This window comes from Protopterus annectens, chromosome 10.part0, assembly GCF_019279795.1.
Source record: "Protopterus annectens isolate FY-2018-M chromosome 10.part0, PAN1.0, whole genome shotgun sequence".
In the NCBI taxonomy this organism is placed as follows: domain Eukaryota; kingdom Metazoa; phylum Chordata; order Ceratodontiformes; family Protopteridae; genus Protopterus; species Protopterus annectens.
Window position 1 is genome coordinate 393,862,755 of NC_056744.1, and position 21,178 is coordinate 393,883,932.

Consider the following 21,178-nt stretch of genomic DNA (forward strand, 5'->3'; position numbering starts at 1 on the left):
CCTCTTTGCAGACAAGCAATGATTTTATGGGAAACTGCTCTAAGTTTGCGAATCAATCTTCAAGCAAGGTTTCTGCCAGGAGCACAGAACTCCCTAGCAGATATTTTGAGCAGACAAGTGGTGGATCCCCACGAGTGGAAACTGGATCCTCAGATTTTCAAACAACTGACTGTGGTTTGGGGAACTCCAGACATAGATCTGTTCGCTTCTCCACTGAATTTTCAACTTCCAAAATTTTGCACAAGGATGTTCCACCCAGATGCCTGGAAAGTGGATGCTCTATCTTTCAGTTGGAACAACCTGCACGTTTATGCTTTTCCTCCTCTGCCTCTTCTCCCCAAGGTACTCTTGAAAGTCAGACGGGACAAGCCTTCCATGATTCTAATAGCACCAGATTGGCCACGTCAACATTGGTATCCTCTGCTGAGGAGTTTAATCCAGGAGCCTCCTTGGCCTCTGCCACAGGTTCCTCATTTGTTGTCCCAGTCAAGCAATCATTTTCTAAATGTTCAGGTGCACTCCCTCCATCTGACAGCCTGGCGTATTCTGTGATGGAGCCGGGGGGGGTCTCAGCTTCCTCAACAGGTTTTAGATGTCATTTTGGAAGCTAGGTGGCCTAGCACTAGAAAAGTTTATGCTGATAAATGGAAGAGATTTTTTCTTTGGAGCACTGCAAAGGGTTTTGATGTTTCAGTGCCTAATTTGAGTTTTGCACTACAGTATCTTACTGAATTACTGGACAATGGTTTGTCATTCTCTTCTGTGAAGGTTCATGCTGCAGCCATTTCTGCTCACTATGATTGTGACCCTCCTTTATTTTCTCATCCTTTGTTCAAACAATTTCTTACAGGCGCAAAGAATATAAGACCCCCACGTAGAGCTCCTACTCCTTCCTGGGATCTCAATTTTGCTTTGGAGAAACTTACTTTACCTCCTTTTGAACCTGCAGCTACGTCTGAACTGAAGTTTTTGTCTTGGAAGCCTGCTTTTTTGTTGGCCATTACTTCTGCTAGGAGGGTATCTGAATTGCAGGCTCTCATGGCAGTTGAACCTTTTTTGATATTCCATAAGGATAGAGTTTCTTTGCGGACTAACCCTACTTTTATGCCTAAAGTGATTTCTAGTGTGGCCTTGAATCAGTCTATTCATTTGCCTACTTTTTATGCTGATCCCCAAAATAAAGGGGAAAAAGTTTTGCATTCTTTGGATATCCACAGGCAGTTACGTTATTACTTGAGCAGAACTAAGGAGTTCAGGCAGACTCAACAGTTGTTTCTTTTGCTTTGAGTTCACAAGGGAAAGCTGTTTCAAAGCAGACTATTTCTAAGTGGATTGGTCATTGTATTGCTTTTTGTTATTCTCATCATGGGAAGGATGTTCCTGCTGGGATCAGGCCTCATTCTACTAGGGCTACTGCCACTTCTACTGCTTTTTTGAGGGGTGTAGCTACTAAGGATATTTTGGAGGCAGCTACTTGGAGTTCTGTACACACTTTCACTAAGCATTACCATCTCCCTCTCTATTCCAAGTCCAGGGCTGGGTTTGCCACTGCAGTTTTACAGGGCATGTTAGCAGCTCCTAATGCTTTGTAATTTGCCAGCCTCCCTTTTCCTTTGCTTTGGGATTCTACCCACAGGTCATGACTGCAGCAATGTGAGACGAAGAACATAGTACAGTTTTGTACCTACCATAAATGTAGATGTTCGAGGATCTACATTGCTGCAGTCCTATTCCCCCCCTCCTTCCCCTCTACAGGTTGGGGTTGCTGGGTTTCTTTTGGAGATGTTCTTTATTTCCACACGGGGGGTTGTTGGGCTTTTCCTGTTTTTGGCTTTGGCCTTTCTTTTTGGGCCTTCTGACATCTGGGGCAAGAAAGACTGAGGATATGGCGTCGGTCATGCGCTTAAGTACTACTGCGTACTGACGTCAGCTCTAGGCGACAATGACCGACGCCAGCCTAGCCCTTTGGTATTCGGGCCGACCGAGGACAGCGGACTACCCACAGGTCATGACTGCAGCAATGTAGATCCTCGAACATCTACATTTATGGTAGGTACAAAACTGTACTTTTCTTTAGTTGATGGCAGGTGTGTACCCAAGAAGACTGAAAGTTGTAATTAATGAAAAAAGTGCTTCAACAAAATATTAGTTTAAGGTGCACACTTATGTTACCAGTTTATTGTACGTTTTTTTTTTATATATTTTTCCCCTAACAGATTTGTTTGTTTTTCAGTTGAATTGTACAGGTTGTAGGTCACATTAAAGGTCAAAAAAGTTTTGAAATGATTTATTGTGGTCTCATTTTTTATAGCACAAAAACCTGGCATTTTAACAGGGGTGTGTACACTTTTTATATCCACTGTAGTTATTATGCTGTCAGGATTATTTTTTTTTTCCATTTTTGGTTCATTACAGCTGTGTGGATGGCAGCACATTTGTGACCACAGGCTTGGCAAGTCGTTCCTCAAGACTGATTTGCATTTTTGTCTTCCTTTCAAGGAGTTATTCCCTTCTTGGGGTCTTGAACTTTGTGATTAGCAGGCTTAGCTGTTCTCTTTGCACCTGCTGGTTCAGTTGATATCACATTTGCTGTTTTGGAAGCAGCGTGTTATTCCCTCTGCTGTTAGGTGCCTTGAGCTAGAGGTCCTGATTTGTAACAAACCCTGCTTGGTATTTGACAAGGATTGAATGTCCCTTGAGACTAACCTACGTTACTAACCTAGGAGTGTTTTTGTAGCTTTTCTAACCACACTTCACTCTTCTATTTTTTCCCCCTGAAACAAAATCCAGGGAGGCATTCATACTCTTGATGTGTGTATCAACAGTCTGCATTTTAACTAAAGAGGGTCACTGTATTCAGGAAGATAGATCAGCTGTTTGCCTTCTTTATCCAAGTATAGAGGACCTGGCTGTTGCTAGGCAAACCTTATCCAAATTAATTGCTGACCATTTTAGAGGCTTGTGATTGTGTGGCGGCTGCAGTTAAAGGACCAACCACCTTAGGTGTAGCTGCTTCCAGTGCATTTTTAAGAAAGTATTCATCATGCATTTGTGCTGTTGTCACTTGGTTGTTGAGTCACACCACTGGCGACATTTTTACCATGGCCACTTAGTGAGTGGTGTCTCACTTTACCAAGCACTGTTGATTGAATCATGATTGTAAGAGTCCACTCTGATTTGACTTTTCATTGTTCCACAGTTTGGTCTTCTGAGTTCATTCCTTTTGTCTTCTTGCTGTTGCCTCCTTGGAGAGTTACTTTGGTACTAATTGAGATTCTTTCCAGCTGTTTCCCACTGCAGGGAGATGTTCAGAATAGGATATAACAGACACTTGAATAATAATTGTATCATTTAATCTGCAAGAAGGCCACTGTCTAGTTGGCACTTATTACCCACCTGTTGGATCCCCTGTTTTTGGAAGACCCTTCTACCCTGTTGTAGATGAATTCCCAAGTAAGTATGTCATACATATATATATATATATATATATATATATATATATATATATATATATATATAATTTTGTATTCTTGTTTACATCCTCCAGGATAGCTTGTTTATGTTGTGAGGCAGAAGGTCAGGAGCATGGAGCTAGCTGTGCATTGCTACAGCTAATGTATGAAGTCATGCTTCACTCTAGAAATCTCCCTCATTGTCAGTGGAGTTTGAAACAACTGTCCAAGGAGAGGATTCATAAAGAAGACTTTGCAGAGGTTACTGAAATTAGATCTTGACTCAACTGTAGTCTTACCTTTATTATTTCTAAATAGATATAATAATGGTGAATTTATTTCTTTACCTGTGAGATGTTAAAAAAGACTTGCTTGTTGTCTAGCATGAACAGTACCTTTTGAAGAAAGAAAGTAGCATTCTTTCTACTTTGCTCCAGCTAAAGTGCAGAACTCAATCCACAAAAAGTAATTTCTACATATTTTTCTCATCAAATTACTTTCTTGTATCATAAAAGGAAACTTCCTTTCAGAATCACTTAAAGCACATTCCACCAGGGAACAACCATCTCAGTGGCATGTTTCTTCAAGCCTCCCCTTTTCTGAATGTTGTAACGTTGGCCTTTGGTTCAGATCCATAGCTGACTTTGCTACATCTGTTCTAAATGTCTTGCTTCCATTGCAGCTGTGTATTCCCCACTACAGTACATGTATACAGGAAAGTTTGTAAGCCGGTGGATGAAGTATGCTTTGTTGGTCATGGCAACTTTTGTTTTAACTGATAGAGAATACTTTTTTATATTTGCTGTGCCCGTATTAAGCATAATATGTAAAATTTTAGATATTTATTGTTGCAGAGTTTTTTCTTTTTGATTTGTTTATTTTTGAATTGTTAGTTATTTGTTAACCCAGTGAGTGGGCTAGTCCACAGACCCTTTTCAGTTAAGAGTCACAAGGGCAAGTGTGTGTATACATTAAAAAAATATAAATACACACACGTATACCAAGTAACCTGCCTGACAGACCACTATATATATATATATATATATATAGATAGATATATATATAGATGTATATATACATACATACAATCTGTTGTACTGTAATATATTCGGGTGCCATTAAGATCGATGCAGTCCAAATGTTATCAGCTATGTATCGAACTGTCAGAGGTGCAAGTGATCAGAAATGCCTACTACTGCATTGAAAATTGCGGGTAAGTAGTGATTCAGTTACATCTTGCCGCTTTATATCAGGAGCTGTTGGCTTTATTGTGTATGAGATCGCAGTACAGGGAGGATAAGGGAATGCATTGTTTCCCCTTTTGTTGTGCAGTCTCTTAGTTGGTATATATGACTACAGGAGAATGTGGGAGGACAGTCTCCACCTGGGATTTCAGTGAGCAAGCCCCTTAGCAAAAAAACATAAAGTAGCAGTGGTTTAAAATATCAACAAGTGGAGTAGAACCCACTCTTGCCCAACCCCCTCCCCCCCGCCCTTGTCGAGAGGCAGTGCTGCTGTAGATGTGGGCCATGTCGATTCATTGCTTTCTAGTAGCAGCACATATTCCTGAGCAGATAAACTCTTTTGAAAAGAAGCTCAGTCAGTGTTTGGTGATGCCACATGGTCATTCAGTGACAAATGCCATGTTTCACCTCTTGGCCAAACCCTGCTGCTGCAACTTCTTTCCTAACCAGCCAACTCCAAATGCAGCAGCTTTTTTCCCTCTTCATCCCTCCTGTAACGCAGTAATTCAGCAGTGGCGCCTGGGTCTCCTTTTTGCTTTTCCTCTATTTCCCCTTATTCTATATTTTCAGAAGAGCACCAGTGTGAGCAAGGCAAGTGTGGTTTTCAAGGCGTAACTTCATTCTTGCCCCAACAAATTGGGCTCTTTCCACTCTTGCCTCATCTAATGGAGAAAACCATACAGGTGTCTATCTGAGTAACTTGAGTGACAGACCTCATGCAGATATTCATTCCCTCAGTTTAATTGTATGGTTACTGCAATTCCCTCAGTGAACCAATGTCCACAGTTACTATCGCTGTGTTATACATGTCACATCTGCCCAGAAACCTTCCAGTGGGTAAAAATATAAAATCATCTGTTCTGTTTGTGGCCATTGCTTAAGGATTTGACACCTTTTCAGCCCCAATCCCTGCAGTTCTCTATTTGTTGGTGCATATATTTGATGAGGAGCTGTGTTACTCTTCTGTTAATATTTATGTGGCGGCAATTTCCGGTTTTAATCATGGGCTGAATTCACCCTCCTTGGCATGCCTAAAGGGGTATGTAAGGCCTTTTTCAAAGGCATCTTTTGCTAAAGCTCCCTTTTTGGGAACCTGCACCACCTTGGGACCTTAATTTGATGTTGGAGAAACTGACATTGCCTGTCTTTGAACAGTAGCCAGAGGTGATCTGCTGTCTTTGGAATGGAAACCCTTTTTCTGATGTTTGTTTTGTCTGCTAGGACAGTTTCTGACCGTCAGGCTTTTTCTTCCAAAGCTGTGTAAATCATCTTACGTAAGGGCAGAGTATCTTTACAGACCATCCTCTTTTAAACCTAAATCAGTCCATTGATGTGCCTGTTTTATCTTTATAGTCTAGTCATGGAGAAAATCCAGTTGCATCGTCTTGATATTCATTGACATCTGTGTTGCTGCTCGGACGAAAAGGTCATAGGAAAGATTATCATCTCATCTTTTCTTTTGCCATTAATAGATTAAGCCAGTAAAGTGCCCAGGGTCACTGTGTGTAGGTGGTTATTACAATGTAGTTTTTACAACTTTAACAAAACTGTATAAGGCAAACCTAAAAGCCATTCTTGAAGGGGTGATAACTCTGTCCATAGGCTTTTTCAAGAATACAACCGTTAATAATTCTGCTGCAGTAATGTAAGCTTCTCTGCTTACTTTTGTGAGATATTGTAAACTGAATGTGGTCTCAATGTCCAAGTCCATCTTATTGCCTACCATCATTCATGGTATTTTGTCTTGATGCCATCCGTGAGGAGAAGGTGACGACTGTGTCCTGTAGTTGAAGCAAATGGACTAAGTCATGTAAAAAACGTAATTTGGGTACTTACCTTAACGGTAGGTGTTCATGATGCATGTCCATCCATTTCAACATACCCTACAGCTTTGTCCCATTGTCTTACAAATTGTTATAAGCATAGAATGCTGGAGGAATGGCTGTTAGGTCTGCATGTATTACAGAAAAGTGGGTATCTGAGTACAAACTCAATCTGAAGAGGCAAGGAGGTGTGGTTTGTTATGGGAGCAGTGGGTGGAGTTTCAGCCTGGAAATATCTTATAGATGTTGAGCAACTAGTGTCTGGTGACAATCATTTCTATAGTTAAAGTGATTGGACATTGGATCATGAAGATATATCAGTCTGATGTCTTCTTCATTCCTCCTCACTAGAGGGTTTCTGATCTGACCTTTGGATCCAGCTCGGCCACATCACATTTTTCAGACTTGGATCTAACTCTGTAGCTCCTCGCTCTTAGCCGTAATCCACTGCATCCACCCAAGCACCTCAGATCTTGTTTGCCACTTCAGCATCCAGACACAGATTTCTGCACTCTCGAGTGTACTTACCTATCTCAAGAAAGGTAGGATAACATTGTTGTAAGTCCTCCCTCTTGTAATTCTTCCTCTTTATTCCACTGTATGTTTGCATGTGAAAGTTTCTTTCTTGTTCCTTCTGTAAGTTTTTAAAGTTAGAAATTGCTATAGTTAAAATTAAAGTTATTTGTAACATTATTTCTAAAGTAAAGTTTCATTAGTCATATTTCCTTTCTAGGCTACTTTCCTTTATCTTGGTCTTCTTTAATCGACTGTTATTTATGCCGGGCTTTGACAGTTGTAATGTTGGACAAACCTTCTCCTGGTTTTAAAAGTTGCAGTTTTTGTGGGCATAAAATCCCCAACCAAGATGCTCTCAAGGAGTGTATGTATTGCTTAGGTGCAGACCATTTAAAGGCAATGTATGCTGTCTCTGTGTCTTTTAATCCCCGATCTCTTGTTGATAGACGAAATAAATTGATTCTGAGGGGTCTTCTTCCTTCATCGGCTCCTGAGGCTCGGATCCCTTCCTTGGCTTCCACTTTGTCCTCTTCTGCTAAAGAATCAAAAAAGAGGGCTCTCCCTATCTACCCAAAAGAACATCTAGTGCTCAAAGCCAAGTAGAGAAAAACTTTAGATCTGGCCCCCTCGGATCCAAAGAAAGTGGCTACCCCTTCAGATTTACCAGCATCCTCGCTTCCTCTACTGTTGACTGTGTTGTTGGATCCAGTGTCTCGCGATCTGAGAGCTTGGACCAAATTTCCGGCTCATTCAACCAAATCTAAGCACTCCTGACCCCCCTCGTTGGCTTTGTCCAGATCCTCTAGAAGCTGGTCCAAGGTGGACATGGACAGGATGAGGAGGAGATTCCTCAAGGTCCAGATCCAGATGGGGGTAGTCCCAGCTCCGTCCCCTGTCAGAATTGTGAGCTACCCAGGCCATTTCATCAGGATTCCTTCTCTGTTCTGGCTTCTAGTTTCATAGGTTTCATAGGTTCATACTAGGCTAACTGCCCTTGTGAGCCATTTTAAGCCTAGCCAATTATCCCCTGTGAGATTCAAACCCTCCCAATCCAAAGCAATATTAACCTGACACATAGGTTCATAGGTTAGTACTAGGCTAACTGCCAGCCAATTATCCCTTGTGAGACTCAAACCCTGCACCTTGTGTTTGTAAGGCAAACACTTAAACCATTAGACCACCCTCTCAACCATTCTAGTTTCGGAGTTGCAAGGTTTGGGACTTCCGTGTGTGTCGGGTTCATTGCAGGGGAAGCTCCCTTCCTCATTGCCAGTTTTACCCTTGATCAGCCCTGTTCTGATTCTCTCAGAGCAGTCTTGGAGCCGTGGTGTTAGTGGTGGGTCTGGGAGCTTGGGGTCGACTCCGTCTTTGTTGGAGCCATCTCTTTCCCTATATGCCTCGGCACTTGACAGTTCAGGTCTAATCCCTTCTGGAAGCTACAGATCCGGTGCAAGTCTTAAATGTTTTCCCTCTGTGGCTTCGGCTTGGGGGGACACTGAGAGGACCTCTCCCAGTCCATCGGCTTTAAGATAGTGGGCAGAGTTTTTTTCCCTGGTTGGAGATCTGTCACCACCCTGTATCCCCATCGGGTCGGGACCTTGAGCCATTTCGTCCTGCCATGAGTCAACCCATCCCGAGCGGCCTCCAAGATCTCCCTGGCCAGGAGGGATCCCCTTCTTCTGACACTTCCCCAGAGTACCCAGCTGAGGAGGTCCCCTGGAAGAAGATGTGTAAAAGGAGACACATTGACTCCCCGTTGGAGTCCTTAACTGAAGAACACTGACTTTGATGAGGGGGGATGGATCCCCCCGATCCCCACCTGAGGACATATCCTTCAGAGACATTCTAGAAATCATGTAGCAGAAAGGTGGGTGGTCTGTCCAACCTCCTCCTTCTGAGGAATCGGTGCTTTTGGAGATGTTTACAGCGGGCTCATCTATGACCTGGGTAACCCCTTCCCCAGCAGACAACCTCATTGATTTGGTTTCCTGCTGGGCATGGAAGGAACTGGACACCATCGAGCCCATCCCCAAGCATCCTGATAGGTTCTTGGTACCTCCAACAGGCAGAAAGCATTGGAGCAAAGGTCCTTTAGTTGATGCCATCATGATGGCAGCAGCCATTAAGAAAGGACTGGCAGAAGAGACTGCCAATGTCCATATGCCTAACAAGGAGTCTAGAGCTTTGGACAGGATTGGAAAGCGCATTTACATCTCAACCACCTTAGTGCTGAGGTCATTAAACTACTTGGCCAACTTTACCCGGCTACAGAGAGAGGTGTTCAAGGAGTTTTCAGCCTGTCTGAGTCCATGCCTGCAGAAGAATTTAGGAAAGTTTCTCCCAAGCTGACCACTGTATCTTCTGTCGCCAACTACTCGATGAGGCTAATCTCCCATACAACAGAAGGTACCTCATGAGCAACCGGTTCAGGACTTTCCCTAATGAGACTTGCCAGGATGAGGCTGTGTGATATCGTGGAGCCCTTTAAGGCATTCTTTGTGAATGTCCCCTACGATGGCTCTTCTCTATTTGGGCCATTGGTTCAAGATACTCTCAACTGCTGTAGGAATCAAATTTTCTATGCCCCAGAGGTCCTTCTCCAGGAACCAACATGGAGGCAAGAAAATGTGGTCTTGTAAATCCCAAGGGCCTTTCCAGAAACTGTGCGGGGAACCATCCTCTAGAGGCAGAGGAGGAGGGTTTAATGTTAGACACCACCCTAGAGATAGAGGGGACTTACAAAACCAGGGCTTTAGAGACTCCTTTTCTGACAAACCCTGTCAATGCTCCTGAAGTGCTGCCTTATTGTCCATCTCTGGATGCAGTCGGGGGTCGACTAGCTTTGCACTCAGAAGCCTGGACCCATTTGACTGAAAACTCCAGGGTGCTAAGTATAATATCCAGAGGCTACTACATTCCATTTTCCCTTCTCGCCCCTATCTCCTAGAACCTCCCCAACATGCCACCCAGTCAGAGGGAGCAGGCAGCACAGGAATTTCAACAACTGGTACAAAAAAAAAAAGTTCATAGGTTCATAGATTAGTACTAGGCTAACTGCCCTTTTGAGCCATTTTAAGCCTAGCCAATCATCCCTTGTGAGACTCAAACCCTGTACCTTGTGTTTGTAAGGCAAAGACCTTAACCATTAGGCCACCCTCCCAACCCTTATTCAGGAGGTCCCAGCCGAACAAGGAGGACTCAGAACCTACTCCTGCTTTTTTTTTGTGCTGAAAAAGATGGGGGACCTAAGACCCATTCTGGATCCTAAGCAAGTTAAATGGTTATGTAAAGAAGTTGAGGTTCCGAATGGTTACGTTCAGTCTCTTCAGCCATTATGCAAGGACGATTGGACGTGCTCATTAAATCTCAAGGATGGGTACTATCACATCAAAACAGACAGGTGCTCCTGGAGATACCTTCTGTTTTGGCTGGGAGCCAATCATTTCCACTTCAGAGCAGTGCCCTTTGGGCTCACCACAGCCCACCGTGTGTTCACCAAATCCATGCAGTGGTAGCAGCTCACATGAGGCTCAAGGAATTCTGGGTGTTTTCGTACTTAGGACAATTGGCTCCTTCCTGCCCCCACGAGGCATCAGCTCATCCAAGCCAGAGATTACTTAATCCAATGTTCACGCTCACTGGGAATCGCTGTAAACCTAAACAAGTCCAACCTGGCTCCTGTGCAGAACCAGGAATTAATAAGGACACAGCTGAGCATGAAGGATCAGGTAACTTCTCTTCCCTTACACTGCGTAGCAACACTGAGGAATCAAGTCTGGGAATTGTCCCACTAGGCCCCCCTGCGCAGATGGTCTCACAAGTCCTAGGATCCATAGTTCCTCTAGCAAGATTCTTCATGCAGATTCTTCAATGGCCATTGATAGTGCAGTGGTCCATTCTCCTATTACTCGCTGTCCCTTCCCATCAGATTGACACCAATTTGCAAGAGTCACCTCAGCTGGTGGATTCAGTCGGACAATCTTCTTCTAGGCAGGCCCTTCTTAACCAACCCCCCTATAGCCACAGTGACCACAGATGCCTCCCAGTTTAGGTGGGGGGCATTACATTGGAAAGATGGTCCAAGGCATATGGTCCCCATATTGAGACCAGGTTGCATATCAGTGCTGTGGAGATGAGAGCAGTTCTCCTAACATTGCAAGCCTTTCAGGGAGCTCTCCCCTTGGGGACTGTTACAGTTCACACCGACATCATGTCTGTTGTCTGGTACATCAACAAGCAAGGAGAAACCTGTTTGTACCCCTTGTGCAGGGTGGCCATGAGGGTGTGGGAATGGGCGATATCTTCAGACTGCTTTCTAGTTGCAAAGCACATCCCAGGTAAAACCAACAACTTGGGGGACAGATTCAGCAGATCACTCCTGGTTCCGCATGAGTGATCCCTCAGTCAATCAGTGGTGAGCATGATCTTCAATCTCTGGGGTCAACCTTGCTGTGACCTCTTTGCCTCGCCCTTCAACAACAAGTAAAGCAAGTTCTTTGCTCTGATCCCTCCTCCAGAGGAGTCCCCAAGTGATGCACTTGTCCACAGTTGGCCCCTGGGTCTCCTATATGCTTACCCTCCTCTCCCTCTGATCCCAAAGTTTCTTCAGAAGGCAAACAGGCTGAAAAGCTCAGTCATCATCATTGCCCCCTTCTGGCCTCGACAGGTGTGGTTCCCCTTCCTCTGGTCTCATCTGAAATATCCTCCTTTGCATACTGACGCCAAGGGATGCAACATCCGAACCTTTGCACCTTCAGGCTGACCGTTTAGTTTCTCCCCTTCCAACCCTAGCAAGACAGTCTATGTTTACTTCCCTGAACTGTAAAATACTTTTAGCCTTTCAAAAGTCTTCCACTAAGAAAGTCTACACCAGTAGGTAGAAAAGGTTTGTCATTTGGGTTACAAATAGAAATTCTGACCCTTTTTCAGCACCCGTTGAGGATGTTCTCCTTTTTCTTAGTACTCTATTTGAGGAAGGAGCTAGCTTCTGTACCATCAAGCTTCAATCAGGTGCTGTTTCTAATTTTTACACTGCAAGTCAGTCTCATTCCCTGTTCACCTTTAGATTATGCAAATCCTTTAGGAAAGGTATTTTTTATTGAGGTCTTCCATCAAGAACCCTTCCCCTCCTTGGAATCTCACTGTCGTGTTGCGGGCTTTGACTCAGGGACCCTTCAAACCAGCTCCAAGTTGCAACATGAAGTTTTTGTCATGGAAGACAAATCTTTTTGGTGGCTGTAACTTCAGCTAAGAGAATTTCAAAACTATAAGCCTTCTCCTCCAAACCTCCTTACATAATTTTTCATAAGGACAGAATTTTTTCACATACCATTCCCTCCTTTATGCCTAAAGTAGCCATGGAAAGCAATATCAGTCAGTCCATCCACTTACCAGTGTTGTATCCAAATTTCTCTAATAAAGGGGAGTATATTCTGCACCTTCTAGCCGTTCATAGGCAACTCCATTTCTATCTGCATAGAACCAAACAACACAGGAAGTCCAACCAACTGTTTGTAGCCTTCTTGGCTAATAAAGTAGGCCAAGTGGCGTCCAAGATTACCTTAGCAAAATCGATAACTGACTGTATTTCTTTCAAGGGGCCTAGAATTACCTCGACTTCCTAGGGTACATTCCACCAAAGCTATCGCTACTTCTTCTGCCTTCTCTTCTAGAACCCCCATTGATGGTATTTGTGCAGCAGTGACATGGTCTAACAGTCGCACCTTTGTGGAACACTACAATTGGATATCATTTCTAGGATCAGGGCTTCCTTTGGCTCGATGGTATTCCGGCATATTCTTCCATAAGGGCCACCTGGGAGATAAGATTCTGGAGACTCTGACCCCATCATGAGGAAGAATGAAGAAGACAACATCAGATTAAAAGTGATGTCTTACCATATCTTGGCATCTTTATTGTCTGTCTTCATTCCTCCTCACGTTCCCACCCAGTCATCCCACTGGCTCATTCTTTTAGAGGATCATGGAACATGACGGAACACATGGGTCCTATGTCTGAGCCTCATCTGCCATTCCTTTGTGGTCTGGGTGTTGAATGTATGGAATCAGCAAACCTGATCTGAGGTTCTTGGCTGGATGTAGTGCATTATGGGTAAGAAGGAAGAAATCAAGAGTCTGAAGAATGTGGCTGAACTGGATCCAACGGTCGAATACGAGTCCCTATCATGAGGCGGAATAAAGATAGACAGCACAGATGCCAAGTTTTATGGTAAGACATAACCTTTTTATTATGGTAGGTACATAACATAACTTTCAGTGCACACAAGATGTGCATTCATTTTACAGGTAGCCAGCTTATTGTTTGCATATCTTTGTTCTGCTTTTCCACATTCTGCCTCACAAGTAATGTACCCTTTTAATTGTTCTAGAAGAGCTGCAGAAAAGATGGGCAATCAGACACACCAGTCAGTTCAGGACGTATGACACCAAAAAGCACGGTCACTGAAACTCCACAAAAATCGCTGGCATCTCTAAGCACTTATGGGGCAACAGACAGCCAGGTTTATAAGGATCCTAAGCACCAGGAAATATGGGCTTTGTTTGAGAATGTGTGGTCTACACTTCAAAACTATAGGTAAAAAACTATTTGTTATTGTTCAGCGTGTTGAAATTTATCATTTAAGTGCCTTAATGTTTCACAGATACTGGGGACCCCTCTGTCGTGAATGAGTTTTTGAAGCGTGACATAAATGTATATACTTTATTAGTAAGTCATCCTAGGAAGTAAATGCGTACACCTGTGAAGTGACCAACCCTGTTTGGGCTGTTACATTCTCCTGTTAAAGCAGTTATATAAATTGCTGATTTATTTTCCTGTGAAGCTTCTGGTGTATGTGTATGTATGTAACATATTTATGTACATCTGAGTATATTAGTGCTTGTGCAGATTAAAAAAACTGCAGTATTTTTCAAATGCAGCTGTGTGATATTTGATCTGTTTAGACTTTTGTTTTAATTCACATAGTTACATGTATTCAGTTTTCTTTTTTTGGTAGATGCTCATCTTGTCTCATTGATGGTGGGTCTCCAAGGTGTGTCTTTAAAAGCATATGCCACATTTTTTTTGCCACCAATCAGTGCTTAAAAGTACCCTCCCTCCCTTGACAAATTAGATCTTTTTACTCCCTAAACCATTATCCTATGACTGTTCGGTCAGTGTCATGTCGAGAGCTTGCCGATGGAATTGACATCTTCCAGGCAAGTCTGGGATTTTGGTTCCTAACCCCACCTCCTGGTGTTTTTAAATCACAAGCCACCTAGGTAGAGCCTGCAGTACTAGCCTAGTAGATGAATGTGCCTATAACGCTGTGCACTGATTCGTAGATTCAAAAGTACATCCCAACCTTTATGCTGCAATTTTTTGCGCCTAGCCTGTGTTTATTGTCAGCATCACAACAGACTTTGAAACCCTTATCCTTCCAAGATGGGTAAATCATCATTGGCTTGTCACTCCCACACATCCTAGCTGGCTCCTGCAATAACTCTTGACAGTGGTTGATCCCAGGTCATTTGGGCATAGGGATGTTCTTCATCTCACATTGCTGCAGTCCTTACACTTGGGCATTTGACTGACATCAGTCCGTCAGGGGTACAACACATGACGGCGTCATATCCTCAGTCTTTTTGCCGCCATGGTCGATGCAAATATTTTAGTTTTTCTTGCCTCAGTGGTTTACGGATGTCAGAAAAGTGAATAACTGTATTTCTTGTGGGAAACAGATATTATCATACTTTGTGTATTCCTTGTTTAGGGCACGCAGCGTTGTTGGGTGTCGCTCTTGTGCTAGATAAGAGGTTCCTACTAAGCCTAGGCTAGAAGAACCGTCCGTTAGGACGGAGGGTTCTTGGTTCGGAGGGAGGATCTTTAGGTCCCAGGAGAGACTTGTTATTGCAGGATGTGGCCTCTCAGGAGGCAGGTCAGGCGAAGGTTCCTAGGGTGGTTAGGCCCTCCTCCTTCTGTTTCAGGCTTCTCAGAGGCAGGCCAGGTTTAGCTTCAGTTGGGGTCACCCCTAGTTCTTCAGGAGAACTGTGCCCATATGCTTAAAATGGCAGAAGATTTGATTACTTTGATTAGAGGTTCTTTGCCCCTCCTGATAAGAGACCAAGGGTGGAGCCTGAGCTGGGAGTTTTGAGCAGGCTTGGATGTTTCATGAAGACTTGCAGGAGTATTCTCCCTATTCTGATTCTGATGTGGATGATTCTACTCCTTCTGCTTCTCCTCCTGAGGATTTTTCTGTTTCAGAGACTCTTCATTCCATGAGGGAGCATTTTAAGTGGGAAGGTCAGGACTTCTCTGATTCCAGGAAAAGGCTTAGGGAATTTTGTTTTACCCCAGCATAGGCCTTTGGCTATTCCTCCTGTTCTGGATGTGGTGGAAGATGTTTTGCAGAGGCTTCTCTTAATCCTGATTCTTTGTCTCCTGCTCCTGTTAAACCGGATAGGTATTACAGGGTGCCTGAAGCTCATAAGTATCTTTTAAGAGTCCTAGGGCAGACCCAGAAACTGTTAGTCAGGGGCCTAAAGGTGTTAAGGCTTCTGTTGTCAAATTCCTCCAGATAAAGAGGCCAGGGCTTTGGATAGATGGGGAAAGAAAGTTTATACTTCTTCCACCCTAGCTATGAGGGCTTTGAATTGCCAGTTTCACATGTTGAAATACCAAAACTATCTCCTTTCACAATTGAAGTCTAAGGTAGATGCTTTGGCGGAAGGTATTGAGTGTAAAGAGTTACAAGATTTAGTACATGTTTCTGAACAGGTGGGTAAGCATTCTTTGCAATGTGGTTTTGATGCTGTACAGGCCTCGTCTAGGGTGGCTGCCACTGGGTCAGTTCTTGCCTGGCTGAGGGATCAGAATTTATCTGACCATGTTAAGACAAGGATTTTAGATGCTCCTTTACAATCTGATCTGTTGTTTGGTTCTCCTGTTGAGGCAGTCTTAAAGAAAATGGAAGACAAGGCTAAGTCTATGCAGACTGTTAAAGATTTTTTACAGGTTCAGCCTCCGAAGTTTAGTAGGAATTGGCCTACCAAGGGGTGGACGTATCCTTCTTATGATTCCCAGTCTAGGGGTAGGTCTAGACGTGGTAGGGGCAGAGCTCAGGGCTCTTTCAGGCCTAGAACAGGGAGTTCACCTGCACAGTCTTGGTGAGGGCAGGGGTCAGTCCTTTCGTAAACAGACCCAATGACTTCCCTTTTCAGCTGCCAGAGTCTTCTCGTCTGGCAGCACCTTTGGGAGGAAGGTTGGCACTTTTCAAGGAAAATTGGAGTTTGATTACCCAAGACAGATGGGTATTGGATATCATACACCACGGTTACAGGTTTTATTTCCATACCTTGCCTCCTTTCAAAGGCATGCCAGACATTCCTCCTCAACAAAGAATAGAGGCTCACAAACAAATTTCTCTGTTACTTCAAATAGCCATACAGCCGGTCCCTGTGCCAGAAGTGGGCCTAGGATTTTATTCTCGCCTGTTCCTAGTACCAAAGAAAGGGAACACGTGGAGACCAATTTTGGATTTATCTACCCTCAGCACTTATCTGGACATTCCCAAGTTCAAAATGTTGACCTTACAACAGCTTTTACCTCTGCTGGGCAAAGATCATTGGATGGTAACTTTGGATCTCAAGGAGGCTTACCTTCATGTTCCTATCAGACTGAGTTGCAGGAAGTATCTAGCTGGGACTTCTCATTATCAGTTCTCTGCATTGCCCTTTGGCTTATCTACTGCCCAGAGTGTTCACGAAAGTTCTGGCTCCAGTGATAGCTTTCCTCAGGCTAAAAGGAATACAGATCTATCCTTATTTGGACGATTGCCTGATTCTGGCTCAAGGAAGGACGAGCTTCTTCATCATTTGGAATATGTGATAGCAGTGCTAAGATGCCTGGGGTATTCTGTGAGCGAAATAAAGTCCAGTCTAGTACCCTCTCAGGACATGTGCTTTCTGGGTGTAAGACTGAATACAGCATCCCAGATGGCCTTTTGACCCCGGACAAACAAAAGAATCTTTCCCTTTACTTTCATCAATTGTCTCATCAGTCCAGGCTGACTGCAAGGACAGTCCTTCAAGCCTTAGGGTTCATGGCATCTTGTATTCTGGTGCTTCCCAATGCCAAACTGCATATGAGGAAGTTACAATGGTATCTCAAAATGTATGGACACAGCACTGCCAGGATCTGGACACTGTCATTCAAATAATACCTTGCATTCAAAAGGAATTGTTGTGGTGGGCTCAGGAATGTCACCTAAACAAGGGACTCTTTGTGACCCGGCCAGAGGCGAGTCAGATTCTAACGACAGATGCCTCCGACAAAGCTTGGGAGCTCATCTGAATGGAAAGTGGATACAAGACAAGTGGCCTGCCAGACTACAACATCTACATATCAACTTGAAGGAGATGTTAGCAGTCCAGTTTGCATTAATAGCTTTCAAGGATTTACTTCTTCCAGGGCAGGTGTTGATTCTAACAGACAACACAACTGTCATGTGGTACATCAACAAGCAAGGGGAACACATTCTTATCCTCTATGCAGACAAGCAATGATTTTGTGGGAGACTGCTCTCAGTTTACAGCTAAATCTTCAGGCAAGGTTTCTGCGGGAGCACAGAACTCCTTAGCAGATGTGTTGAGCAGGCGAATTATGGATCCCCACAGTGGAAATTGGATCCTCATGTATTTCAGAAATTGACAGTGTCATGGGGAACTCCAGACATAGATCTGTTCGCTTCTCCACTAAACCACCAGCTGCCAAAGTTTTGCGAAAAGGTTTCATCCCACAGCTTGGAAAGTGGATGCTCTCTCTTTCAATTGGAGCAATCTTCATGTGTATGCCTTTCCACCTCTGCCTCTCCTCCCAAAGGTACTACTAAAGGCCAGACAGGACAAGCCAAGGATGATTTTGATAGCTCCAGATTGGCCTCGACAGCATTGGTACCCATTACTGAGAAGCCTGGTGGGAGCCTCCATGGCCTTTGCCTCGATTCCACACCTGTTGTCTCAGGAGGACAGTCATTTGCTCAATGTCAAGCTTCACTCTCTTCACCTAACAGCCTGGCATATTCTGTTTTGAACCATAGTGGGTCTCAACTTCCACAGCAAGTTTTGAATGTTATTTTGGAAGCTAGAAGGCCTAGTACAAGGAAAAGATAAATGGAAGAGATTTTTATTTTGGAGTGCAGCAAAGGATTTGGATGTTTCTGAGCCTAATTTAAGTGTGGCTCTTCAATATCTTACTGAGTTACTGGACAAAGGTTTGTCCTTCTCTTCTATTAAGGTTCATGCTGCAGCAATTTGCTCACTATGATTGTGACCCACCATTGTTTTCTCATCCTTTGTTCAAGCAATTTCTTAGAGGGGCAAAGAATATAAGACCCCCAGTAGAGCTCCTACTCCTGCTTGGGATCTCAATTTTGTGTTGGAGAAACTCACTCTACAACCTTTTGAGCCTGCAGCTACTACCGAGTTGAAATATTTATCATGGAAGACTGCTTTTTTGTTGGCCATTACCTCTGCAAGAAGGGTTTCTGAGTTGCAGGCCCTTATGGCAGTTGAGCCTTTCTTAATTTTCCATAAGGATAGGGTATCTTTACTAATCCTTCCTTTATGCCTAAAGTGGTTTCTAGTGTGGCTTTAAACCAAACTATTCATTTGCCTACTTTTTATGCAAATCCCCAAAATAAAGGGGAAAAGATTTTGCACACTTTAGATGTACACAGGCAGTTGCGATGTTATTTGGACAGAACTAAAGGGTTCAGGCAGTCTCAGCAGCTATTTGTTTCTTTTGCTTTGAGTTCTCAGGGCAAGCCTGTGTCAAAACAAACTATTTCTAAGTGGATTGGGTTTTGCATTGCTTTCTGTTATTCCCATCATGGCAAGGAGATTCCAGCTGGGATTAGGCCTCATTCCACTAGGGCTACTGCCACTGACAGCTTTTTTGAGGGGGGTGGCAACTAAGGATATTTTGGAGGCAGCTACTTGGAGTTCAGTGCATACTTTCTCTAGGCATTATCACCTACCACTTTATTCTAAATCTAGGGCTGGTTTTGCCACTGCTGTTTTGCAGGGCATTTTGGCAGCTCCTGCTTCCTTATAGTTTGGCCATCCTCCCTTTCCTCTGCTTTGGGATTCTACCCAAGTGTAAGGACTGCAGCAATGTGAGATGAAGAACATAGTTCAGTTTGTACCTACCATAAATGTAGATGTTCAAGATCCACATTGCTCCAGTGTCACCTCCCTCCTTCCCTCTGTAGTTAGAGGCGGTTGTGTGGGTTGGGTTGTCAATATGCGTATATTGTATATATTGTACATATTTTTAGTGCTAGGATGCTGGGTTGTTTGTTTGCTGTCTTTTGGTTTTGCCCTTTCTTTTTAGGGTCTTCTGACATCTGGGGCAAGAAAAGACTGAGGATATGACGTGGGTCATGCGCATTCCTGATGTCAGTCAAATGCTTTTGACCGACGCCAGCCTTATACTTTGATATTCGGGCCGACCGAGGACAGCGGACTACCCAAGTGTAAGGACTGCAGCAATGTGGATCTTCGAACATCTACATTTATGGTAGGTACAAAACTGTACTTTTTGTCTCCTTAAGCTATGTAGCTGGCTCACGCTACATTTTTCATCCTGGTCTAGGGATGATTTGCAGCATCTGTGTTAAAAAAGACAATCTATCTTACTGAAATTTACATATGCATGCACTTAATACAGGCTGCCTATCTAAATGTATTCTGTTTGTCTAATAGTAAGTAAAGTAGGCCTTCTGTTGTGACTGCTGTAACAGGGGCAGCTTATTCCTAAAGTTGTCATGATACAGCACATTGTTTTCTGCAGTTTAATGATCTTAGCTAACCTATATGTTTGTCAAGTTAAAAAGGTAGAATTTATTTGACTTTTACCAAATCACTGTCCACAACATTCCATACCAAAAAAAAAAATGCATGTAAACAATCGAGCAACAACAACACAGAACATTCATGTATTCAAATCAAAGTCTTAAGAGGAGATAGAAATAAGAGTAAACTGACTAACTCAGCACTTCACTTTCTGAGGATGGTTTCCTCAAAGAGCTAGCTGGGCTTAAACAGTACACTTTTAAGCAGAGGGGTATGTAACTATGTGACTGTACCCTGTATTCTACAAACTTCTAAGAGGTGACCTATGTCTGGCATGCAAGCATCCTCCGAAACAGTACTGATGGATTTGCTGCACGTTAGTAAGTTAAATGGTATCAGAAATACTCAGTGTAAGAGTCTAAACTTCTTTTGCAACATTAACAGAATGGTTTGGAGGGACAGGTGTATCTTACATAGGATGCTGCTAGTGTGGAACATGCTCTCCATCCCCATAAAACAAAGTTCATCCGTGTCCATATTCAAGCACAACTTGGCTCTGAGGATGGAAAACAGACAAATCTGATGCTGCCTTTTTCATCCTTGCCTCAACTGATGGGTCTCAGATCCAACCTCTTATCTGTCCTTGGCCACTCAGTAGACTTTAGCCACTGTAGCTCAAGCTTCTCCTTTTACCCGTAATCCCGCAGACTACTCTTGAGATACCCCAGGTCTTGTTTGCTGCTTCAGCAATAAGATGTGGTTGCCGTTAGCTTGAGCAACTTACTTTAGGTAGGTGCAATTTTTTTACATTTCTTTTTTTCTTCATGTAGATTAATTCCCTAGTTTTGACATTTGGGCCTTAAACTCCTGCCCTTTTCTATCACTACCCTTGTGGTGCATTTTCTGTTACTATTGCTGGTATTTCTTGCTTATTTCTTTCGTTCTTACCTGTATTTAGGTATTATTATTATAAATATTATTATTATTGTTGCTGTTATTATTATTATTACTACCAATTTTGGTATTTTCTTTCTCCTCTTCAATGGAAAAGGCACCCTTACCCCTCTGTGGTCCACCCTACTGTCAGCTGTGAAAGCTGGGTCTTTTCATCCTGCACCATCAGGACAGCTGGTCAGGTCTGGCCTCTAGACTGGTGATTTTCTGAGTCCTGTCCAGAATCTCCATTGAATAGCTCCCTTGAAAGTGGGTGTGTAAAAGGAGACACCTAGACTGTCCACAAGAGTCATTAACTGAAGACACTGACCCCTATGAAGGGTAAGGGTCTCCCATAT

General features: G+C 43.4%; 1 protein-coding gene across 1 annotated transcript in view; it reads left to right on the forward strand.

Moving 5' to 3' along the window:
- LOC122814162 (transcriptional protein SWT1-like) overlaps positions 1 to 21,178 on the forward strand; it is an 881,598-nt gene that overhangs the window by 340,569 nt on the left and 519,851 nt on the right. The window contains exon 5 of the mRNA XM_044086775.1: positions 13,424 to 13,629. Within this exon, the coding sequence (XP_043942710.1) occupies positions 13,424 to 13,629 (206 nt within the window). The remainder of the gene's footprint in view (positions 1 to 13,423; positions 13,630 to 21,178) is intronic.